The 25837-nt window shown below is 35.3% G+C and overlaps 1 protein-coding gene across 1 annotated transcript; it reads right to left on the minus strand.

Annotated features, from left to right (window-relative positions):
• Positions 1 to 376: 376 nt before the first annotated feature.
• On the minus strand, positions 377 to 25837 carry LOC115452555 (sodium-dependent serotonin transporter). Its single transcript, XM_037438435.1, has 13 exons — positions 25742 to 25837; positions 15380 to 15496; positions 14872 to 15028; positions 14393 to 14527; positions 8209 to 8428; positions 7777 to 7915; positions 7457 to 7591; positions 7078 to 7256; positions 6622 to 6791; positions 6103 to 6227; positions 3058 to 3242; positions 2533 to 2716; positions 377 to 2193 (listed from the first exon to the last, which is right to left on the minus strand). Exons 2-13 carry the CDS (start codon positions 15440 to 15442, stop codon positions 2122 to 2124), a joined length of 1764 nt encoding a protein of 587 aa, XP_037294332.1. The 5' UTR covers positions 15443 to 15496; positions 25742 to 25837; the 3' UTR covers positions 377 to 2121.

The following is a 25837-nucleotide window of genomic DNA, read 5'->3' on the forward strand; positions in this document are numbered from 1 at the left end:
GGGAGTCAGGAAGGTGCAGCTGCTCCCCCTAGAGGTTCTAAAATTCGAATGAATTCACTAATTCCATTCCTAATATCCCGTACTGTCAATTACGTTCTGATCTATATTATTGCTAAAGCGGAAGAGGGGGAGGTACATGTGCTCTCGACTTTACCTATAATTCATACTTTTCTATCCCATATCAACATGCCCGTCCCCTGGGCTATCGGCTGGCGATGCTCTTGCCAACAACTTTTTGAATTAAGCTGGTCAGCCTCAGTTGCAAGGCAGTTAACGTATCTGGTATTGTAATTTCTACCTAGATTACAGCCTACCCCTCTTTAACCTACAAGGAGTAAACCTACTATTAGGATATTAAAGGTAAAATAAAACTCAATTTACGATTAAGCAAATGTTCAGATAGTCCTGCAATGGCTGTTACAGGGCGTGTCTAATCATTTGCGTTTATTAACCTAAACACACCACAATACACGAGCTACTTTTAACATTGCTAAGTACAATAACATATAACCTTCAAATACAATAAAATCAAATAACAAATGTATATAACTATGTGGGTATATGAACTGGGGTTTTATATTTTTTATAAAAACACTTAGCGCTTATTTTATGAATATTTGATACATCTTTGGTGTATTAGTACGACAAAATATAAAGCTGATACAAAGAAATAAAGTTGATATTTCATTACTTTATACGTTCAAAATGAGATCGAGGTACTTGAATACAAAATATTGCAGGAAAAATAGAGATTCGTAAACACGTGCATAGAATGTATATTTCAAAATGATTATTCCACTACTACTAGGCGATTAAAATGACAACTACAATGGTTAAATACTTGAAAAAACCTCTACTTATTATAAGATATCGATTAATATACGCAACACGCAGTTATATTGTCAAATACTACATACTAACAGGTCATCTAATGAGATTGATCTCATAAAATATTCGAAACAGTATGTACAATAATATATTGATTAACATAAATGCTTCTTATTTAATATTTTATTATATTCTAAGTATATATGAGCAAGTAATTTTTAAATAAGCATATTGTATATATTTACTTAAGAACATATATGAGTACATTACTAATTTAATAATAGAATAAATATGATTGGAATCTCTTGATTTCTATTTACTACGCTATAACTACATAAGTACATATTATGTTTTCGTATATATTGATACGCTCAATGAAACTAAAATGTTAGAAAACCTATGAGTGTGATCCCATTAACATCCTTTTCATTATACCCTTAATATATACATAGTATAGTTATATTTAAATACAAAATTTCTATACTCATTGCCCAAGAGTACAGGAATCGTTGTATTTCTTATACTTAAACTATATACAAAGGGGTTTGCTTAATATAGTATGTTGTTACACTTACAAGCATTTTTACATAATTTTATACCTAAAATGTATGTGTTTCACAATTATAGTCCTCCCAGCAATATGTTTTATATCATTATGTACATCCACTTATATCTATATTTTCGTTGTATGATATCCAATATATGTTTAATATATAAGTTATATATTGAAGCCATACTACAATGTTATATGTCATGATTAATGTATAGTAATATATTTGATTATATATTTTATAACATATATGAAATGTATTTTATTTATTGTTATGTAATAATATCTAATATGTTGTTTAAATCTTGAACATTATATACGAAACATGAAAATCTATTTTAATATTATATAGATTATAAATATTAACCTACGATTTCATAACTTACAATTTTAAATAATCTCTACCAAGCCTGATTCTTGCACTATATGACTACATACTTCTACACCAACTGCTTAAAATTATAACTTAATGTATTCGGATAAAATCGAATGCTTGTTGCAGATATGCAGTTAGTAATGTAGATTGTCTCGCCCATTTTCGAATGTTATTACCTAAGTTATTGAAATAAGTTGTCTATGATGTGTATATATTGACCTAATAATAATATGGTTTATATTAATCTACAAAAAACGTATTGGGAATTATTTCCAAATTAATCGCAAGGTTAGGTTAGGTTAGGTTAGACGAGCCACTCGATTGCTGGCGGTTTGGAGTCCCAAGGCGCGGCGCAGTACGAGCTCGGTCACAGGTTGCATAGGGTAGAGTCCGCTGGAGGTATCGACGTCACTTCCGGACGTTGGATTGTCTTGATGCGCTGTATAAGGTAGTATATTTTACAGATGATATCTATGTTACAAAAATTATAATATAACTATAATATATTTTTAAATGTGACCAAATTTACTAGAGCGATAGAGTAGAGTAGTGCGATAACAATAAATCTTAATGATGATATTTTATGCAATAAAATCTAATTTCAATGCAAGAACTTCAGGTGGCAGTATTCATGAACTTATTCCATGTGCGTTCAAATTATTAACAATTTTACACTGAAAATTTAAACGAACGATGATACCCATGACTTATTAACTTCATAACTCTACCTTAAGTTCTACTTTTCTTCTAGGTCCTGAACATGGAAATTTATACTCACGTTGATGCAATTGCCAGGAGTGATGAGCAGTTTGTAGATAATGTAAAGAGGAATGCACGAGACGGTGGTGCCGGTCATCACCCAGCCTACGGTGATAGACCATGAGGGATAGGTGTATTCCCCGCCGAGCATCTCCTCGTGTGCCAGAACGGAGAACACGAACAGCACCAGCAAGAATACGGGACTAGATGAAAGGCAAAATAAGCAATGATTATATATTATATAATATTTCAATTAAAATTAAAATAAATAATTCATTGAAAATTTCTCTAGCAGCTTGTATGTTACATAAAAAACAGTTTTAATTCGTCTGTATTTTAATTGATTATATTTTTTATTGAATATTTATTTCCAAATTCACATAAAATTGCAGTAGGTACGACATGACAATAACTCATCAGCTTTGTTAACATTTTCGAAAAAGTGTACAACAAAAACAAATATTAAAAATTAAATTGAAATATTGCACATTTACGGACGGGATTAAACAATATATTACTTATATTTGAACAGCGTGTCTATTACCTGATGTAAGACCAACAGGTCCTCCAGAACCATCCAGGGGTGTGTCCCAGCATGGTCCTCACATCTTCAGAGAACCGGTCGACGCCATACACCCAGCACACGCCGGCAGCCTCAGCAAATACAACGAACAGAATCGCCAATCCAGGGCCATACACATTGAGTAGGTCTACGAGGTATACACCACCCTGAGAGACAGGAATAAGTTATTGTTTCAAATTAAAAAATAATTATGAAAGCTCTATCCAACCGTTCAGGATTTAGGGGAAGACATAAGTCTGGAACTTGAATGTCTCACGTTGAACTAGCAGGTTAGTGTTTCACCAGAACTGCATGGAACCAAAAGGATGTGGTATTTTATTCTGGCAACGATGTTAAACTTCGTGTACCCTTTTTCTCTACTTAAATTATCATCCGAAAGAAATAAATTAATAATTCTGCGTGTAGATTTTAATTTAATCGCAACGTTAAAGATTAATTTACTGTTATTACAAATTATTACATACAGTAGTTACTCAATAATCTCATATTAGTACTTCATATTATCTTCTACCTTATTAATATTATGTTTTAGTTTTTATTAAGTATGTCAGTGGTAAATGCTGTGTAGATCTATTAGTGGCATATAAATGCTTTACCTTATTGTTATATTGCATATAATATAATAATACTGTTACTGACTGTTGTTGGTGCACCTAATTGCTTAATGTAATAATATGTTGTTGGTGTGCCTTTGCAATAAATAAATAAATAAATAAAAATGCTAATAAGCCTACTGTACGTATATTTCTAAAATTGTTAGCTCATAAAGTTGTATTCTTGTCATAACTCACATCTATTTTGTGATGCTGATCCTGCACTTTCAGGAAACTAGAATTTTTAAACTCTACGCATCACAAAAAAGGCTTTTAGCCCTTTAACCATCGAGTTACCGTGTTTCGATCGCTGCGACTCGAAGCCATTAATTGCGGACGGATTGATTCGTAATAAGCGGTAAAAGTAGTTGTTCTCATTCATGGTTACACCTGGCATACATTACGTTATCAATGAGTACATGTGATATAACTATATTTAAATTTTTTATTTTTCTAAACAGTTAATATTGATTGCTTTTCTTATTAACGTTACATATTTGTCGTTCATTATAATGATTTGTACAGGTATACATTTGTCTAAGAATATGTTTCACAATATATTACTTTATGTGTGCCAAATGTATTGTTTACCATTTTTTGTTATAGTTACTACTCGACCTATCATAGCTTTGCGTCAAAATAAATCTTTCTTACACCTTTGAAACGTAACGAACTAAAGCTGGATAACCTTTTCTCAACAGCGTGTTTAAGCAAATATTTAAAATAAACAATTATAATATAAATTTTCTCTCAATGAAGATACAATTATCCCACTTGCGAAGTGGATCCTAGCACTAACCTGGTATAACAGAAAAACACACCAGTGACGAAAGGTAAAATCCAAAGTTAACCCGACACAACATATACGTACTAATATGCATAAATGCTGTCTGCAAATCATTCTAATGATAAGTAGATTCTACAGAAATTCTACAGACGCCGCGCCGGCAAGAATCGCATTAAATGGCCCCAACGCCACTGAAACACACACTACTACACCAAAAACAATACTCTTAAATGTATTCCCGATCCATCTGAATCACCACCGCTCTCAGGTCATCAGGCGAGTGGTATAAATAATGCAGTGGAATAAATTGTCTATATTCTTAGATAACAGACGTGGGTCATTTATTGCGGCACCCTCGCGGAGGGCTGTTAACGCTGCCCCGTTTAGATTCAATTGTCTTTGGTTTTATTTGTTTTATTAGCCTCTAAGGATATTATAGTTTATATTATTATTGATACGAAATTAGATAGAGCCATATTGTGTAACTTAGGGAAATAATTTCAATGTTCTTAATAAAATTTCACACATTATTACATATTTGATTTTGTAAGAATTGTGTGTTGATAATTGCGTCAGTGGCGTATTATTACGTGTGTGGTAGGACTCTGATGTCCGGAATCTGGAATTTGTGGTGAATATGACGTCAGGCTTGCCTCCTAACACATCATGGGATATACTGTAATCCACAATATTGTACAATCAGAGGAGAAGGTGCGAGCTACGTATCAAATAGCCGAACCTCACCTATCTCCCTTCCGACACCTCAATTGTTAAAAAAACATATGCGTACCTTTGTAAAACTATGAACCCTGATAAATCTAAAATTAATTAAGACACTATAAAAAAAGCACATTTTGAATCGGAGCAACATGGTCGAAAGTAGATGCCCTGGTTGTATCTCTGTGTAGTGCCTATCCCTATTAGATATAAGAGCGTGATGTGTGTTTTTTTGAGTATTGGGTAGTTTATTAGGTAGAGTCAATGTAGAGTTCCTATATTTTTATAATTATTGTGTGATTATATAGTGCAATAATTTTGAATCAAGAACTCTATTAAATCTATGCTTACTTCATGAGGGTAAGCGAAATGTCCAAATAGGTTGTCAATCATGGCTTATGACGTCATAATGTTTTATCGCGTATGAGAAATTTCTATCGGGCGTAACTTTTCGCGCTGACTAGAGCATTACTTATGTCTTACTTAATATGTTTCTGTATACTGCGGGAATTGGAAATACTATATGTATACTTAAAAAATCGACTTCCTGCAGTACTATAATGTCCTTTAAAACAGACACAGAGACAATGATTCATTTAAATTAAATAAGGTTGTAAATGGCTCTGATTTTTCATAAACTCTAAAAGATCTAACTTAAGTTAAGTAATGTTTTTTCAATATTTTCAAGTTGAATCTTCATATAATTTTATTAAGGAACTAGTGTCTTGTGAGAAGATGAAAATATCTATCGTTAAAAAAGTTAATTTAACTAGTTCTTTGTATTAGCATCCTGCAAACTGATAATGACACCAAAAGATTGTGAATTGATATAAAATACTCTTCAAGTATTTTCCTATCTTTGAAAGGGCTCAACAGAGGGACAGTAAATCTGATTAAGATATTACTTACGTATGTGGTGGTGGGCAGAGCGCAAATATAGATGAACAGAAGCAGTACAGCCACAAATACTTCGCGATGTCTGCCCAACACTCGAGGATATTCGTCGCAGAGCGCCGTGGTGACTGCCTCGAGACCTAGGGGACAATATTGGTAAGATATCTAGTGTTAAGGCTGAATGAATCTAAAACATAAAGCATTAACTTAATTATGAATATCAAGTAATAATTTAGATATATTATTATTCAAATTTCTTCGATATACTAAAAGTATAATGTGTCTTCCGTGGTTGCCGACCCTTCAATCTTTAAGCATCCATTTTTTCTAGCTTTATGTTTTCTTTTGTTTTAAAATAATTAAGTAGAAATTTTCCAAAAAACCCAGCCTTCTTTATTCTATCTTCGTGAGGTAGCCATTTTTAGCACTTCAGCAGTGTTATGCATTTGGTACGCAACATTATAATAACCCTCAAGCAAGTCGATCTGCAATGACCCGTCATAATGTGCACGCAAAAATACTATAACAGATTACCTCCAAAAGTACTGTCAAGTCCCAGGGTAATAAGCATGAGGAAGAAGATGATGGCCCAGAACACGGAGCCGGTCATGGTGGCGATGGCCTCGGGGTACACGATGAACACCAGTCCAGGGCCTTCGAGGCCAACCTCCTCGATGCTCTTGTTCTGAACGTGCGCCATGTACCTGGTGATGAAGTGGTTCTAGGTTTAATTTTGTGTATTTATGGCATATGTATTTACCTGCTTAGACTTTCTTCCCTTGCCTATATATAGGTAATAATATATTTTTCTTTTTATAGAAATTGGTTAATATTTTTTTATTGTTATAATTTTAAATAAAAATAATTGCAATGTATTTAGATGGTATTGAAACAGCTGCAAATACATAGATATATAATACATGACAATAACGCAACCATTGACGTATATTGATTTTAATTAAGTAGTGATTAAAGAAATATTGGACTAACCCCAAAACCGAGAAAATGACGAAACCAGCAAGGAAGCTGGTCAAGCAGTTGATAGAAGATGTGATGAGCGCGTCCCTGTAGCAGTTGTTGTTGAACTTGTTGTAGCTGGAGAGCGCCAGTAGAGTTCCGAAACCGGGACCGAGCGAGAAGAAAATCTGGGATGCCGCGTCAATCCATACCTAGAGGTTTAAATGGTTTTATACCTGTTAGTCAAGCAAGTGAAGGGCTGGATGTAGGAGAATAAACAACGATTATAAATGTTCAGACGAACTAAATGTGTGTTATCGTTTCAAGTAAATTTTGTTGCAATCAATTATATTCAATAACCTAACCATTATTTATTTCTGTGAATAACTGCACTGTAAAAAATGTGTATTACCTTAGAGTTTTGCAATTTGTGCCACTCTGGGGTGAGATAGTACCGTATGCCCTCCGTCGCTCCTGGAAGCGTAACGCCTCTCGCCAGCAGAATCAGCAGCACCACGTACGGGGCCAGAGCTGTCACCCACACCACCTTCACAAATTTAGAATAATGTGCTCAATTTCTTTTTCACCCCTTTTTATTTACGTTTTTTGTGCGCATAGAGTTAATTGAAAAAGAACGCATAATGTATTAAAGTCCGTTATATTTAATTATGAAATAACTTTTACATATGTGTTATATTACTATGTAACAAATAGTTAATGTCGTACTCTTACCTTGCCAGCACTCCTGACCCCTTTCCACAAGGAGAAGTAGACGAGGACAAAGACCCCGAACACACACAGAGCCAGCGACGGCTTGATCGGCCCCATGTCATCCAGGCCGTTAGACTTGTGCTGCTCCAATACATTACGTCTAGGAAAATCGTAAAAAAAATTGCATTCCAATTTTTACAATTTTGGTAACATCAGAAGCTAGGCATCTAACGTTATTAACCCTTCATGTGCACATTTTGATAACATTATTGTTATTTGGTTTCTGAAGATGAAAAATAAGTGTTTTATTATTACTCCCGTTATTATCAGAGGCATTTATTTGCAAGATATAATTTAGCCTCCGCATGTTTATATAGTTCATATTGTTAATACCTTAGAATGATACCCAATCAGGCACGAGTCAATAATTACTAAGTAAGTGCAAATACTCACTCGAAGAACTCCTTCGCCGGTGTAGAAGAGTTAGGATTAGTCTGAGGTGAGGTGACCGGCGTGCACAGTGGCGTGTTCCACTCGTTGTCGCAGCTGGTCCACGGCAGCACAGAGTTTATAGACGCGAGAGAAGCGATCAGGTAATACACCGCCCATCCGATGATCGTGTTGTAGTACATGCCCATGTAGATGTCGATCATGCAGATGGCATAGCCGACACCTGCGACAGACATTACGGTGTCCTTATATTATCGTGTTTTTGTCTCATTGCATTAAGTAAACGGTAAGAATACGTGTATTCGTTGCCAGGACCCTTTATGTGAGTTATCGGAAAAACAGTCGGCTAGGTTTAGGCTCTCTGAAAGATCGACGTTAGGTGGAAGATCGAAATAACTCAATTAAATCTATGCTGGAGAATAAAAGCTTCTAACTCTTTAAAATAATGTTTTAAATCGATAAAACAATTGTTTAAAGCCATTGTCATTTAAGTTGAGCGTTTGGTTAAGATTTATTCATTGCATTTCATGAAGAGATTTCTGTTTATTTCTCTACAGAATTACATTAGATGGGCTCACCACCCTCCCAATTAGTGTTAATGGACTTCCAATTAATTTGATTTCCCCACATCCAAGCTAATAAAACAGCATTCGACCATTTATTAAGATACAATAAATCAAGCATTCAAAATGAAATTAATCAAATTGCTGACGCGGGACAAACTTGTTGCGAAGTTTGACGCGCTGAAGAAATCGAATCAGCGCCATCTGTCGTCGGTGGTAATCAAATGATATCGCGTCGTATTCGCTAATTAGTTTACGCGCGGCGAGATGGCGTGATTTAGCAATGATAACAGATGTAGAATCGAACGCTCGGATACTGCAATTGGACAGACTGCACGCTACACAAATTGTGTTGTATTGTGAATGTAATTTTGAGGAAGGAATAGATAGTAAATATCGCAGTCCATGTGGAAATATAAGACATTTTGCTAGATATGAAAAATAGTTTAATATGTCTTTTGGATTTTGAAATATATGATAAAAATTATCTAATTATATTTAAATAATTTATGTAAGACTAGTTAATTAGTACAGGAAAGACTTTAGTTCTCTTTTAAATTTATTTAACTTCAGATACGGGCTTCATAATATAACTATCTCTTAATAGATTTTTATAAACTTTTTAGAAACTTTAAAATCATCTGGCATGAAAGGTTAGTGATCACCATGAAATACACCAAGCGTGTATTAAGAAAAATATTGTGATAGTTGCAGAATCATGTAATTCATGAATTTTATCTAAAAAACATAATTTTCGTTCCGAGTCGTACCGTAAGAGTCAATCAATCCTGTATGCTGACGGCAAACTGCGGGAAAATGATTTTCTGTGCGAGTTCGGAGCCCTCTGATGCGAGGGGAGGCTCGGAGGAACATTTATGAGTGATAACAGCGATATGTGATCGTTTACACGCTCTGCTATCTGAATTAGCGGGTTCGATTCCGGTTATAAACATTTTCTTTTCGCATATGTTTTGATTGGAATTTAGTTAAAATTGTGAGAGCATTAAAAAATAATTTCAAAATAACTTATTTATTTGGTAAATTTAAACCATGTCTGAATTTAAATGTTATATTCATCTACTAAAACCACGGTTAACACGATGCTCAGTTTAAAAGTGTAATGTAAAATAATTTATGAACAATACAGAATAAATTCTGTTATCAACTAAGTAAATTCCCAAAAGTTGAACTCAATCAAAAGAATCATTGTTAAAAATGGATTACAAAAACTTCTTCGCAAGTTTGGAAAATTTAAATATCCCGGTCCATTTGTGAGTTTCTTGGAGAAGTCGTAAGGCCGTGATTGGTCAAATTACAGCCGGTAGACGTCGCAACGGCGCTCTTACTGATACTGCCAATAAATCACGCGCTGCGAAATATTATCAACGAAAATTTTTGCGATGTCAAAGCTGTTATTGTATTTTTGTGTCTATTTTCAGATAGGTTTTTATTCAGCAAACTATTATACTTATTTATTAAATGCTTTTACAAAAGGAATGCTAATGTAGGTCGCAGTAATTTATTTAAATATAATTACTGGTCACACAAAGAAATCTACGGGTAAGACGCGTTGCATGTATTTATCGATTTCTAACTACGTATGCTTTATTATTTCTTTACTTAACTACCTTTTTATATCTAATACCTACGTGTCTTTTATACGATATACTATCGTCCTAGTCAAAAATATATTATAACCTCGATTTTCACCAATTCTTTAAACAAATTAAGAATTTTTATAGGCGTCATTTTTAGATATAGATTATACGCAAAGTGGCGCTTTTAAATCTTAACCAAATTAAATACATTTACGCGTATTTGTTTTATTAAAATACTCCATAATTCGTATTTCCAAACTCGAAAAACATTCAAATTTCTGAAACCAAATTAAATCCGAAAGATAACTTTAACATTAGCACACGTTAGAACTAATAAGTGTGGGTTTTAGTGGGAAATTTGAGTGTGGCTCGCAATAGTTGTGAGCGACGCGGCCGTCTGATCCGCGGAGCAAATATTAGCTCTGCCCTTCATCGACTGGCATTCATTGGAGCCGTGCTGCGTGTAGCCTTGGAGTGATTGCCGCGTGACACGGTAGTTATCTGGTCATTTGCTATTGATATGTGAGGAGACCCGGGATTTTGTCAATTGCATAATATAGGATGTCGTAAATGCCTACATAGGTTTTAATGTTCAATACCAGTACAATAGTATTACTGATTCATACCTATGCGTATAAGAGATGTAAATGGCGGCCATTGACAGATGTGTGGTATCTTAAAACAGTCGCTGGAATTAATCTAGCGTAATTGGACTATCATCTAAAACCGGAATGTAGGTAGTCAAAACAAGCTTAAATATAGCTTTTTCTTTTGCTGGTGGCATGATGTATTTTCTATACGCTTGGACAGAGATCACCGTGCACATATAAAGAAATCAAACTGTTTCATCCAACAAAACAAGTCTGAATACACATGAAGCGTCAAGAAACAAAAGTACATCTTGTAAGAAACGTTAACAGTTTTCAACAAACTCTTATTACTCTTCTCAATGACACCACAGAAACGAACTCTCGATTATTAAAATCCAAACAGGAATTTATTTACCAGAGGCCGTTCATACATTTTAACAAGGGCACACTCATCCACTCAGAGCAGTCCATTTGTCTTCAAGTGTTCTGCTGTATATTTATGAGGCTGACCGTTCGTACCAGTAGCAGGGCTTTGTGATGCAAGAAGTAATTACGGATGCTGTTCTAGTTAAGGAGTATTGTTTTTATGGTCTTCGAAGTCTGTAGGGTGTAAGAATTTTTCGAAAGGGTAAGTGATGTGTCCGCCATTTTACAAGCTTTTATTTATTGCTTTGCATGACGAAACGAGCTTGTCTTTCGCCTGATGGTAAGCGATACGACCACCCATAAACAGAAAAAACACCATCCTACACCTTGAATTAAAAAGTGTTGTTTGGTACTGCGCTCGCCATCTTGAGACGTGAGATGTTAAGTCTTGTGTCCAGTAGTTACATTGGCTACAATTTTCTTCAAACCGGAACGCAACATTGACTAAACTGCTTGACGGCAGAAATAGACATTGCGATGGTACCCGCAATGTTTGTATGCATTTTAAAGCAGTTATCCTCAACCGATTAAGATGAAATTTTTCACACATATTTAGTTTGGATGACAATGTATGATTAACAAAGTTACTTAATTCTAAATACTTCTAATCACTTAATTCTTAAGGCCCAAGTTGACGGATTAGTTATTTTGTGTACTGAACACATATTTGGTATCCACAATGTCCAGTAATTACATTAGTTTCATTGTCGTTGAAACCGGAACACAGGATTGTTGAAACCCACATACCGGTGATATGTACCCAGACGCTCGGTTACGAGATATCTAACTTGTAGACACTTTTGCAAAGGACTGCATTCATTTGCAGCACACTTAACATTTCACTGGTCCACTAATACAATATTCTATGTCAGATTCGACGTGTAAATTGAATTATATGTATCGCATTATAAGTTTTTTCAGTAAAATTCCAATACCCAAAAGATAAATAAAGAGGGAATCATAAATTATAGCCTCGTCTAATTTTTACCAACATGAAATTTTTTTATTTAATCTTTGTAACATTAGTAAAAATTTATGAAATTAATCAAGAGTTTCAAAGTCAGTGTACAAACTATTCTACGGTAAACTTAATACGATAACCGACATAGGACATAATTTGGTTATCACCATTTTATAATATCAGCCATCTACCACACCCTACCCGCTGCTGGCCACGAGCCTCCTCTACTACTGGTAGGTTTCCACCTTAAACTTCCACCATAAGACTCAAAAAAGTCCCGTGGTAATGTATAAAAACCAAAAATGAACCAAGAAGTCCATTCAAGTGTTTAGTTTTTTATCACATAAAGCTTCAAGTTAATAGCCAACGAGAAGGAATGAACGGGATGCGACCGGCACGCCGCGCCGCGGCGCGTTCTCGGGGGACGCGACAATTACTTACCGTTTGAGTGTTGGGATAGCTTTGTTAGCTTTAGTGATGTCGATTCATCGATAACATTGGCTAAACGATAAATCTATTATTATTAGGGGAATGTTTATAATATCTAAATCTAAACGACATTCGTACAAGATCGTACGTTTTAGATCAAGCGTAATGACAGTTACATTATAAATTGCGGTGATATATGTAAGATTAAACTCCAGGGGCGGCTGTGGAAGCAGACTTAGACATTTCCGTCAGAGGAAGCTCGCAGTCGTCCCTAATGCGCCGAAGAGGGCCACCGCGGAGTTTTAGTTGGTATGCCGTGCGTTGTACATAGGTTAGGGACTCGGCCCGGCGGTCGCCTGAAGGTTGACATCAAATCCAGGCGGCGCAATGCCGGGTCGTAAGGCACGGTGACCCCAACATAACCGCTCAGTCGCCCCCCACGAAGGCTGAGCGGTAGTCATAAGACACTTTCTCCGCGAAAACAAAAAAAAAAAAAAAAAAAGATTAAACTCGTCTTTTATGAAATATGCGTAAACTATAGAAGAAACTTAAAATTTTTGTAGGTCGTCGTATTTGTTCCTTGTAAATATCAAAATATTTTACGATAATTGTTGCAAATACACGTCTCAATATAATAGCAGAGAAAAATAAGATACTCATATTAATTTTTATCGATATCGATAGTTTACATCAATCACTAATAAGCGGTCTTTAAACGCTTAACGTTACGCCAAATCGTCTACCGAGATTTCGATATTTCACTTTGATCCGGTTTCATTGTGTTTTTCTTTACGCATACAATACATTTATTACAGCTTATTAATAGGAAAAAATGTGCTTTAGTTTATCATTGATATATCATATTGTATAGCTTGCTCAAGGCTCCACTGTAATTTTTTGTCATGATTTTTCAAAGAATCATTTATATTCCTAGACACAACAAAAACCTCGATTTTCGAATTATATACTCTTATAATGAATAACAGTAAGAAACTAATTTGAAATAGGTCTGATATCAAAAGACATATTTTGGATGTTGTGGTGAAGGTGGCTAACCCAAATTAAATACAAAGTTTGTCTGTATCGTGTATATTACATGGATATTGCCAATTATAAAGAACTTTGTTCCCTCACATCATAATTGGTAAATATGTGACCCAAATCGTCGAAATTCTGTGGCTGGGTACTTGAAACCTATCTGTTATCGAAGTCCGAATCATAACGATAAATTATCTGCATTACGCAATTCCTTTTAAAAATATTCATCATCATCATCAGCCCTGTATTATATACTGTCCCACTGCTGGGCACGGGCCTTCTCTACTACTGAGAGAGATTAGGCCTTAGTCCACCACGCTGGCCTAGTGCGGGTTGGTAGACTTCACACACCCTCAAAATTCCTATAGAGAACTTCTCAGGTGTGCAGGTTTCCTCACGATGTTTTCCTTCACCGTTTTAAAAATATAACATCTTTTAGATTACCTACACTTACAACTGTTATCCCCGAAAGGCTGGGCACTTGGCAGATGTCCAACTAATGTCATTTTGCTTCATTTCTTCCGCCTCATGATGCTAAAATATGTCCCTCGCTGGTCAGCACAATTATACTGGCTTGCTTACCTTTAAGCGCGGGGCAGATCCGTTTCCAGAGAGTGAGGCAGCCGCAGCGGTGGTACTGGCCCAGCGCCAGTTCCAGGAAGAACAGCGGCAGCCCGCCAAACAGCAGCATAACGCAGTACGGGATCAGGAACGCACCTACAGGGGAAGGGAGGGTGGAAATTGTTATATAGAGCTAACTTTGTAGATGGAATCTTTCTTCAGAGCATGATAGGTCTCCACATCGTAAGACGTTGATGAAGATTTTTAATGAGTCATGTTTAATTAAGAGATATAGGAAAATTGATGCGGGTTTTTGGCTTTATAGTTAGCAAGATCGCTGACCGTACCATACTCAATATCGAAATGATGATTTCAAGCCGGCTTTCTATGACTATACCCAAACTAGTCGAGTGGGCTTATATTGTTACAGTACTTACCGCTTCTATAGTTATACCCAAACTACTCTTGCGGGCCTATTTATGTAATGTTACAATACTTACCGCCTCCATTCTGGTAACAGATGTAGGGGAATCGCCACACGTTACCAAGATCCACTGCGAACCCCACCACCGCCAGCAGGAACTCTGCCTTCTTCGCCCAGGTCTCGCGCTGCCGCGCCGGCGTAAGCGACACCACCACCGAACGGCTTTTCTGAGCCTGCTTTACAAGAATTTTTTATGCGTGATTGTCAGAGGCGGATTAATAAAGCTAGTTTGGGACTCTATGTCAAAATAATTTGATATCAATTTTTGTGAACACCTTTTAAATATAATATGAACAGTTTTGTGTAACAGTAAAGTAAATGTTTGTTTTATAATTGGGTAGTTTTATTATATTGTTTAAACTACAGTGCTACTACAAAAATTTACCGTTTCATATCGAGGTATTTTCTTAGACATGGAGTGATATGGTGGGATCTTTACAAATATTATCAACACTCGTTATTATAAGTAAGTAAAGTTAACTCGCTATTATAAGTAAGAATAAGTTGTAAAGTTAAGTACTGACGGTGGTAGCAGGAAGATCAGGAGGTGGCGCGGTGGGCGCGGGCGGCGCGTCCGACGGCGGCATGTCGGCTTGGGGGTCGCACTCGCGCTCCCGACGCTCCGGCCCTGGACTCTCCCCCTGCAACAAACTTCGTGCTACTATTTCCGAAGACTTATTGGAGATTTACGAAGTTCCTTCCATTCTCGTTGGTTCTTCACACATCCTGTTTGTCTATCTTAGCTGTGGACAGTTATTGTTTTATTTTAAAGTATTCAGCAATTTATAATAATAAGTAAACTAAAATAAGTAAAATAAGAATTTTAGATTAAAACCAAATAAAGACCCGAGAACCAAGTGTCCCATTTCACTTCACATTTTGTTTAGCGTCAACACAACATCAAAGCTAGTCAAACGACAAAATAAACACCAAACAACCTCAAAAAATCCGCGATGAATTTCCAATTAACTAGAAAGCAGTGCTAGGAGGCTAGGAAGACACAATTTACTCTGTTTGAACAAGACGGCAAATACGACGTCGCGATCAAGAAACAGATTGCTGCGCAAACAAAAATAATGAAAAATGACCACGGGGCAATTGGTGGCTTTACCGCCTCCGAATTGTTTGGTTAAGTTTTGTCACGAAAAATGTACAAAGTTATAAGTGTTGTAATAAATACGGAGAAAGAATGGTAGTTAATAGTTGTAGGCCGGCAAACGAGGCTGGAGAGGTTACTTGGTGATCTCGTACGGGGATTTTATAGGTAATAATAATATCAGCGTTGTATTATATACTGTCACACTGTTGGGAACGGGCATCCTCTACTACCGAGAGGAATTAGTTCACCACGCTGGCCTAGTGCGGATTGGTAGACTTCACATACCCTCAAAATTCTTATGGAAAACTTCTCAGGTAAGCAGGTTTCCTCACAATGTTTTTCTTCACTACTAAAGCAAGCGATAATTCATAAAGTATTCACACATCATTTTAAAAAGTCAGAGGTGTGTGTGTGCCCTTGGGATTTGAATTTGCAGACATTCATTTTAGCAGTCCATACCACACCCAACTTGGCTATCGCCACAAAGGAACAGGAATTCAGATAGTTGAATTGTTTGTGTCAACAACTACTTTAATGGTGAAGGAAGACATCGTGAGGATTTCCTCACGATGTTTGCAAACCTGCATGTCTGAGAAGTTCATTAAAACAATTTTATCAAATTTTAGCTAATCCGCACTAGGCCAGCGTGGTGGACTAAGGCCTTAACTATCAGTAGTAGAGGAGGCCCGTGCCCAACAGTGGGATAGTATACAATACAGAGTTAATGTTTATATTATTAAATCATTTAAAAAAATAAACTATTACACATCACAAGATATTTTATACTAACCACACTAGATCAACCCTATTTCGTAGAGTAGTAAAGTATGATCGTATAAAGAAACAGTTAAACAGCTGCCCATATTCATTACTGTCACAGCTGAGTCGGCTCCACGGTGATCTAATTAACTGCGAATCAAGCCTAATCCGACTATAAAACGTTTCTTATTGTAAGAGTGGGTAATAAAATACTCACAAGGATTTAAACAATTAATGTGCTTAATTGATGGACAATTACTGCCTGCCTTGGTAGCGTGGTTGTGCTGCATGCGCCGTACGACAGCGGTCTGAGGTCCAGGGTTCGATCAAAGTGATATTTGGGTTTTTCTGCTTAGTATCAGCCTGGAGTCTGGAATTTGAGCTCGATATGGCAATAGGTATGGCTCGATAGGCTCGCCCCCTATTACATCATTGGATAGAAAACACTTGGTGAAAAGTGAGTGTCCTAGTTGTACCTCTGCATACCCCTTCGAGGATAAATGCGTGATGTGTGTGTGTGTGATAAAAAATTAATCTCGGGGAGAGAGGGGTTGGAAGCTGCCTAGCATTTCTAGGCTTATCACTTAGAACCTATCACCTTTGTAACTCGTACACTGAAAAGTTTGCACCTGGTAGAGTTTAGACTTTCGGGATCAGAGCAAGGATGATATGATATATAACAATGATGGGAAAGTGGAAGTGAATGCAAATATTTGTCATTCCATATTTAAGTCCTTTTTTACAAGTAGGTGTTGCTCGTTACTTCGCACAACCTAAAAGCCTTTCGCGCTACAAGAGTGCCTAAAATACTATCCGATGCCAGCGCCATCTATTCATGACAACCATTTCTATGGCTGTAAATTATAGAGATAAAAATTAGCCTATTTATTATACCGGAACTTCTATCAAATTACATTTTAATCCATTCAGCTGTTTCTGCTAAACGTCTGTATATTCAACCATTTTCATAAACTTATGCTCTTACAATATTGGTAAGAAATATAGTAAAATTATTAGGCTACGTAAGTAAACTTGGAGCCTATAAGATAATTAACTAACTCACTAAACAGATTTCGATAACTCTAAGTCGAAATCGTCCAAAAATAAAACAAATCTCGAACCGTAGTGTCATTCGGCGTGCTGTTTATGCGACACTCAAAATTTATTGTCGATAAAACGCGCGTAAACTCCATCGCTATTCATCGGCTGCCAATCTCGCTAAACAGATTTTGCTACTGTATACTGTGGTTAAGACACTTTTGCTGTATTTGAACACGAATCTTTCAAAAATGTATATCAAATGATCTTTCCTTTTAAACATTCTTATAAAACTAACACTGGATGTATGACGAACAGCTTAAACCGATAGCTTGAAAAGAAGCGTGTTTTTTTCAAAATATCTATAAAACGTTAGGTTTAACATCGTTTAAGGTGGTAAGTTTTTTTACATTGAGCACGGCATAGTGGCCCTATTGCACCTGATGGTAAGTGGAGTGGTTTCCAATAAAATGTCGACTGAGGAGAGATAATTATTCCTCGGCAGTCAACACAATTATGCCGGCCTGTTAGAACCAGATATACATAGACTGATCCCGGAATGCGACACACTAACGTGGGCCACTATGGCGGGTTTTAACACCTTGTGTACAGTTGTCGCTATCCGGCGAATAAAATATATCCACCATCAGCAAAAGGGCGTGTTACCGATGGGAAATAGCAGTTCAATATTATGTTATAACAATACGAATAAGCATAATGATTTCTTATGTTTACGCGAATGTTAGATATTGAAATAAAACTATTTTTATAGGGATATTTTTATATTTTACTAGCTTTTGCCCGCGGCTCCGCTCGCGTTATAAAGTTTTTCAGGCTAAAGTTTTCCGTTATAAAAGTAGTAGTTTCCCGGGAGCCTATGTTCTTCCCAGGGTCTCAAACTGTCTCCATACCAAATTTCATCTTAATACGTTGGGTAGTTTTTGAGTTTAACACGTTCAGGCAGACAGATGCAGTGGAGGACTTTGTTTTATAATATATTTTATAGAACTTTTTAAGAGGAACAATCCCGTCATACATCATTGTTGCATAACTCTAACCGTTTACGCATCGCACGCAACGGAAGCTCTCAAAACTAATAAATTGTCCCCGTTTTTGCAACATGTTTCATTACTGCTCCGCTCCTATTAGTCATAGCGTGATGATATATAACTTAGAGCACTCTACAAACAAAGGGCTATTCAACACAAAAATAATTTTTCAGTTCGAATCGGTAGTTCCTGAGATTAGCCATTACTGCTCCGCTCCTATTAGGTATAGCGTGATGATATATATCATATAGCACTCTACGAATAAAGGGCTATCCAACGCAAAAAGAATTTTTCAGTTTGGACCGGTAGTTCCTGAGATTAGCCATTACTGCTCCGCTCCTATTGGGTATAATTTGATGATATATAGCCTATAGCACTCCACGAACAAAGGGCTATCCAACGCAAAAAGAATTTTTCAGTTTGGACCGGTAGTTTCTGAGATTAGCGCGTTCAAACAAACAAACAAACAAACAAACAAACAAACAAACTCTTCAGCTTTATATAATAGTATAGATAGGGAGAAAATTATAATATAAAAAAACGAGATAAGACCCAAAAAATATTGTATTTCAATGCGAATTAGGTCTATAATTAACCACGTGCTTTCTTAATCACTGTATCCCACTAATATACATCCACAAAAATTCCGCTCCCAATATAAATAGTCCAAAAAAAATACGGAATCGTTTAATATGAATAACTAAACTGCTAATGCATTTAACAAAACGAAGTTTAATTTGACTATCAATTTCTTTTTCTTATTACAGTTTTGTATTTGTCTTCCTAATTGATTGATTTATAAAAGCAAAATTATTCAAAGGAGTCGAAAGGTCAATAAAATATGCCGCAAAGTGAAAAGCTTGTATAAAACTGAATACAGTTTCATCACTGGTACAGGTTTAACCGGTGAGTTTACCATTTCTTTTCTAGGTTAAATATTATAAATGCTCTTTTAGAAGATCTCGAATGAATCGTGTCAAAACCGGTTAATTCTTTGTGAAAATAAGTCTTTACAAATAGTGTTGAACTTTTGGTTTTGTGCAAATAATTAACCTATGAAAAGTATCTTTATTACGAAATACATACATTAAAATAAAACTATTTTACAGATTTTATCGCGGTTTTAATATTATACTTTTCTTCCGACGTTTCTAAGACTTTGCAGCCTTCATGGTCACGGGGGGGTCATCCGAAAATAATTTAATTTTAATGTGTAACATACGCGTAAACATAAGAAATCATAATGAAACATACACTTCGAATAAAAGAAGCATTTTGCATAATTAACAGCCTTGAGATACCATAACATGACCTACTTATTCGCTGGCAAATAAAAATACTATTTAATCAAACAGCATGCAAATATGAAAATAATATAACGGATACGCGCGGGGCGATGTGTAACGTTTTAATAATCTAATGCCGTTAATTTAATTAAAATATTATTTAGAAACGCATTTGCTGTAAACATAAAATATTTTGGCCCAAGAGATGAGAGTTAGCGGTGATTTATGATTCAGAAAAAGAAAATTACCTAGTTATAAATATGATGATGTAGTTACTGAAGATTAGGTGTCACAGTGAAGCAATTTTGGGCTTTTAGGTTCTTTTTTTAGGTTAGCACTCTGTGAAAATTTACAAACCATGTTACTACCAAAGAGTTAAAACCGGAGACATTTTTTGCTTACGCCCGGGTCCTCACATGAGTATTTTTTGTATCAGGCCCTTTAGTTACCTATATGGGCCTCTATATATAAGAGTAGGTCTTTCATTACTGAGAAACGCTTACTAACTTTCATATTTATAATATAATTGATAGGCGGTGATGTGGTTACCGTATGTGTTGTATAATTTTATTTAATTTCGGTGGCTCACTAAATGTAGGCCCAAATGAACACAAAATAATATAACATCACATAATCCAAAGTATACATAAATATTGATTAATTATTCTCGCTTGCACCTGTAATCTGGGCCAAACAATAACGTTGTGTCGGTAATGCGAGGAACGGAGGTCAGGGCAAGAGGCAGGTCCCTCACATAACTCCCATTACTGCCTTTGTCGCACTGAGATTTGGGACCTCTCGTCAGTCAACTAAATACATGTCGAATGTTTTGTGCAGTGTTTTGTTTAAATAATAGTGTATTAACGTATCTTCAGGTATATTTATTTTAAATTAAATTTTATTACGAAAAAGTTGAAATTTAAAATATGTATGACATTGATTTTGAGCCGTAAAATAATTTTTTATCCATACATGTCTGGTGGACTGTCGATCGAATCAGTAATTTGATTTTACTGAAGCCGACTATGAATGGCATGAAACATTAAAAGACTACCCCCTTATTTATAAACAATGTTATTTTATCAAATTTACTAGGAAAAGTAATTCATATAGCACTTCTTACTTATTAAACAACATTCCGCTTCAAGAGGTCCAAACTATTAGAGACCTCGGTATTTTAGTAGATAGCAATTTAAATTTCAGGACTCATTATGATCAAATCATTAAACGAGCATCAAAATTATCAGGATTCATTGTTAGAGAAATGAAAATTTAGTAATTTGTATAATTTTACGATCTAATTTAAGCACTAACCTGATTAATATTATTTAAGTGTCTTACTAAGAATACCTAAGGCATGTCGGATTCACATCTAGTAGATGTCAAAATATTATTGTATTGTTTCGTTCCTTTTACTTATAGCATGTTATATTATGTTTGAACATCAGTTTTGTGAATTAAATAAAAAAAAAAGAAAAAAAAAAAAAAAAAAAAGAAAGAAAAAACATTATTTATCTAAGGACGGAGTGAAGTTTTGATAACTAATCTGATTTCTAATGCTAATATTGAAGTACAAGAATATTAGCCAATCACAACGGCCTTATGTCTATGCACTGCGAAGGCTGCCATGTCGTCAGCACTGAGAAACAGACTTGTTATCACAGCTTTACTCCGTCCTAAGATAAAAAACGTGTGTAAATAAGGGGGTAAACATATAAACTTGAGCGCAGTGTGATAATTTGTAATCCACATTTTAAATGCTATTACTATTTTATAGGCGTGAATAGCATCTCGAGCGAATTGTCTTATGAATACCTTTCGATCTTAAGATACAAAATAAATTTGATACCGGAACATAAAAATAAACATTTTAAATGGTAAAACTTGTATCTTACATAATATTATAAAACAAAGTCACCTTTTTTGTCTGTATGTTATCGATTTTCTCAAAATGTATAAGACAGATTTTTATGAAATTTGGTATAGGGATAGTTCAAGACCCTGGGAAGATAGGCTACTTTCTATCCCGAAAAAATATATAACAGGACTTTTATCCCGGAAAACTTATTCACGCGGGCGAATCCGCGAGCAAAAGCTAGTCAAAAATATAAGTTATTAACAAGTGCAAGTAAAGTAGACAATCAGCTCACGGGGTAAACACTTTCAAAACATTTTGACGTCAACTAACTTTGCTTTTGGGTTTACCAGGTTCGCGTCTTTTAGTCAATACATTAAATATGTTTTGGCTTTATTGTAGGAAATGCATTAAGAACTCAACACTGGTGCATTTCAAATTATCAGTATTTTTATTTGTAATTGACAGAATAAGTAGTTGATTATCAAATTTTAGTGTGTAAGTTATTCCAGGTATTAATATATCTTCACCAAACCGTGTACGCTCTACAAATTCATAGACGATGATTGATTAACCATTTCGTATCGGATTATTATAGCGGGATTCGATACCATCTAAATTAAAAAAAAACCTAAAAACACAGTATCTAAAGTGAGTTTCTATAAGGCTAACGTAAATCCGGAATACGAATTGAAAACGTCCACGAAATACCAGCTCGTAATCAACTCTAATATTCTACTTCAATGATTTAGGTCTTTTTTTTCATTCATCAACCCCTTAATCAATAAAATATAAATATCAATGTACAAATAGCGATCGTTATTCCTCACCACAACACTTCAAGGGCAAACAGGTGGCAACTAGTTATCATAACATAGTTCCCAACTGATCCAACTTGGGATAGACTCGAGACTTTGACCCTGTGGTTGCAGCGACGTGATCGAGTTCACAGACTCCTTGTAAACTTATTATGCTTTAAGGTAATCGAACTTGGAACAAACAACATGTTTGTAGACCCTTGAACAGGTTTCGTCTCAATTGATATTTTTTAGTTAGAAAACGGTATTGAACAGGAAGAGGTGGGATGATTTCTGTTAAACTACGTAGTTGATAATACAAGGCTGTATCTAAAGATATTTTAAAAGTAATTTACGAGCAAAAAGATTTTAGAATTGTGACTTTACCAGTAAGCCTGATAGTAAATGCTAGTAATCTTATAATCGTTTTTTACACCGTGTAGTGTAATAGGGATTTAGAAGCGTCTGAGACATAAACAGCATGAAATCCACATAGAACTTAAAAAAATGCACAATTACCCGGATTACATAGATTTTTGAAAAGAGCCTAGTGCGGTTTGGCACAAATTACATACGTACTTTCTAGAATGCAAAGTATATTTAAAGTTACCTAGGTTATTTTAGGTTCCTTGCTGGTTTCTTTGTGATATTTCCGTCACTAAAAATGAGTGATAGTATACAGAATAGACTGAAGTAGAAAAGTCATATCAAACCAGAGAAGTCGGTCATGAATACTTGTTTCTTCTACAATATTGCTGCCTTCCCAATAGAATTATTGTTACAATGAATTTAATACACAACAGAATTCTAAGAATAAATGGGAGACGAGAAAGATGTCGATGAAAAATTACAAAGGATGCGAGTCGTCGAACTTGGAGTTAACATTTATTTGTTTACGGAAAATGGAATATTATACCGACGACTTAGTGGGAACGTGTACCGATCAAAAGCTGTAAGGCTATGAATTCCATTCAGAGTTTAAACATGTTTTTAAATGGAATAGGAATATTAATGAAGGATTTATTTCTATTATTGTAATCGCTTCTCGTGACTAAATAATCTCAGACGATGGTAAGTTTTGTTCCCTAGGTTTTACAAGTTAGGTTAAATAATTTTCTTTGTTTCTCTGTATTTACCACACGTTCAACACTTTAGCGATTTAATATGACTATCATTGCCTTGATAATTAAATTTACAATCAAACTGCATACACCAGGAGACAACCACGAACATTCATAAACTATCATCTTAATTTTGCCATAAGATTTTATATGATATGTATCCACCGTTTACATGATGTAATAATATTTTTGCTATCGATTTCACATTGTAACCGAGGATGGGCTAAAAATTTACGTTAGAGGTGCTACTCCGGAGAAAGGAAAAAATGTTGTAACCCCGCTAGCATTCCAGAAATTCCACGAGCTTACTTTGTACAATTCCACAAGTTATTCTTTGTTCTGGTTGAATAAAAATTATTTAGTACGTTCTGTGTGTTGATAAAAGTGGATTTTTTTAGAACATCGCAATTTCTTACTTTAGTAAAATATTAGTATACATTCCAATTTATTTTATGGTACATTTCGAGTGCGATCAAATATTTTACTATAGAATGTTTTTTATTAATATGGTGCACAAGTTTGAAAAATATGATATGATTGAAGATTTTAATAGGACAATTGCCAATAATTCTTCTATTTTGTAGTTGTATTAAAAATGCTGACTGAAGTCTCGGGTTCGATCCCCGTGTTAGGAAAGTGACATTGGGTTTGTATTAAGGTACGACTAAAATTAAAAATGCTGACTGAGTGTTAAGAAAGTGATATTGGGTTTTTCTACTCAGTATTGACCCGGAGTACAGAATTTGTGCCCGATATGGCGATAGGCTCACCCCTACCACAATAATGGGATGGAATATTCACGGCGGAAAAGTGTATGCGTCAGTTGCGCCTCTGTCTACCACTTCGGGGATAAAGTTATATGTGTATTTTAATAAGATTTACGAATTTAAGTTACGAATATTCATGTAGCTTTTATCGGCTAAAAAGTAGCAGCATCATTAAAGTTATAGTCTAAGTTGTAAAATATAGTAAAACGTATATTCCAGTTATCACCATTCATTCAAACCAGCAGCGGTTAACACAGCTGGTCGATTAGAAACAATGCAGTATAACATATTTCTTTCTTATTCATAAACTTTCGTATTGTCATTTTAATTATAAAACTCCTAATTTGGGATTTTAACTGATAGTAAACTGATTGTGAAATTCGGGGTCTGATGCCCAGAGCAATATATACATCTCTACAGTAGTTGCACCTATGTTAACTCTTTGAGGCTACAGAGATAAATTAAAATATATGTTAGAGGTGATTTTATACTGCCTTATCTCATGAAAATAGTTGACCCAGATAACAAAATGATGGTACAATTTTGACGATATTCATTAGATTTTTGATTATTGATACTGATTGCCGGGATGGTTGATGCTCACTTAGGGAGGCCTACGTTCAGCAATGGCCGGAGACTGGCTGATTGAATTGAATACGGTTTTTGAGTACTTTTCTGTTCTGTGTTAATAAAGCCGTGTGCTCATGTAACTAATTTTCGAAAACTCGAGACAGGTGGTCTAGATTTCAGCGCTCTCATTTAAATCGTTCTCATTTTGCAAAAAAATTTCAGTAATATTTTTGATTTTTTGAATACTCATATTTTCAATACCAAATACATACACCAGATAGTTTCTTGTTTGCATGGTTAAATATTAAAATGATTTAAAAAACGGTGCTTCTGATCTTAATTTATGTCTAGCATGTTTTCTCTTTGTAAAGGTCTCCATTGTTTAAAAACTGGAAGATAATAGTTTCCTGGCATCAACATCTTCAAATATAACTATGTCATGTACAAAATATATTTCTAAACCCATTAAAGATTCTAGAAACTTTGCGTAGTAATAATATAATTTTGAATCCGCATTAAAATTTCAATGCTATGAATGTGCTTACCTTCCGTTGCAGTAACCGTCAGCGTTCCGGCGAGAGGACCCTCATGTCGAGCCTGAGCAGCGAGTCCATGATGAGCACTCCGCACTGCCGGCCGCC

The sequence above is a fragment of the Manduca sexta genome, chromosome 14, assembly GCF_014839805.1.
Source record: "Manduca sexta isolate Smith_Timp_Sample1 chromosome 14, JHU_Msex_v1.0, whole genome shotgun sequence".
Classification (NCBI taxonomy): Eukaryota; Metazoa; Arthropoda; class Insecta; order Lepidoptera; family Sphingidae; genus Manduca; species Manduca sexta.

Excerpts from the sequence above, each read along its gene's own strand:
- LOC115452555 (XM_037438435.1), bottom strand. The coding sequence starts at position 15,442 with ATGCCGCCGTCGGACGCGCCGCCCGCGCCCACCGCGCCACCTCCTGAT. Across the intron at positions 8,429-14,392 it reads GATCTGCCCCGCGCTTAAAG|GTGTCGGCTATGCCATCTGC; the intron begins GTAAGCAAGCCA and ends TGTCTGTCGCAG. Across the intron at positions 7,257-7,456 it reads ACAAATTGCAAAACTCTAAG|GTATGGATTGACGCGGCATC; the intron begins GTAATACACATT and ends TTAAACCTCTAG.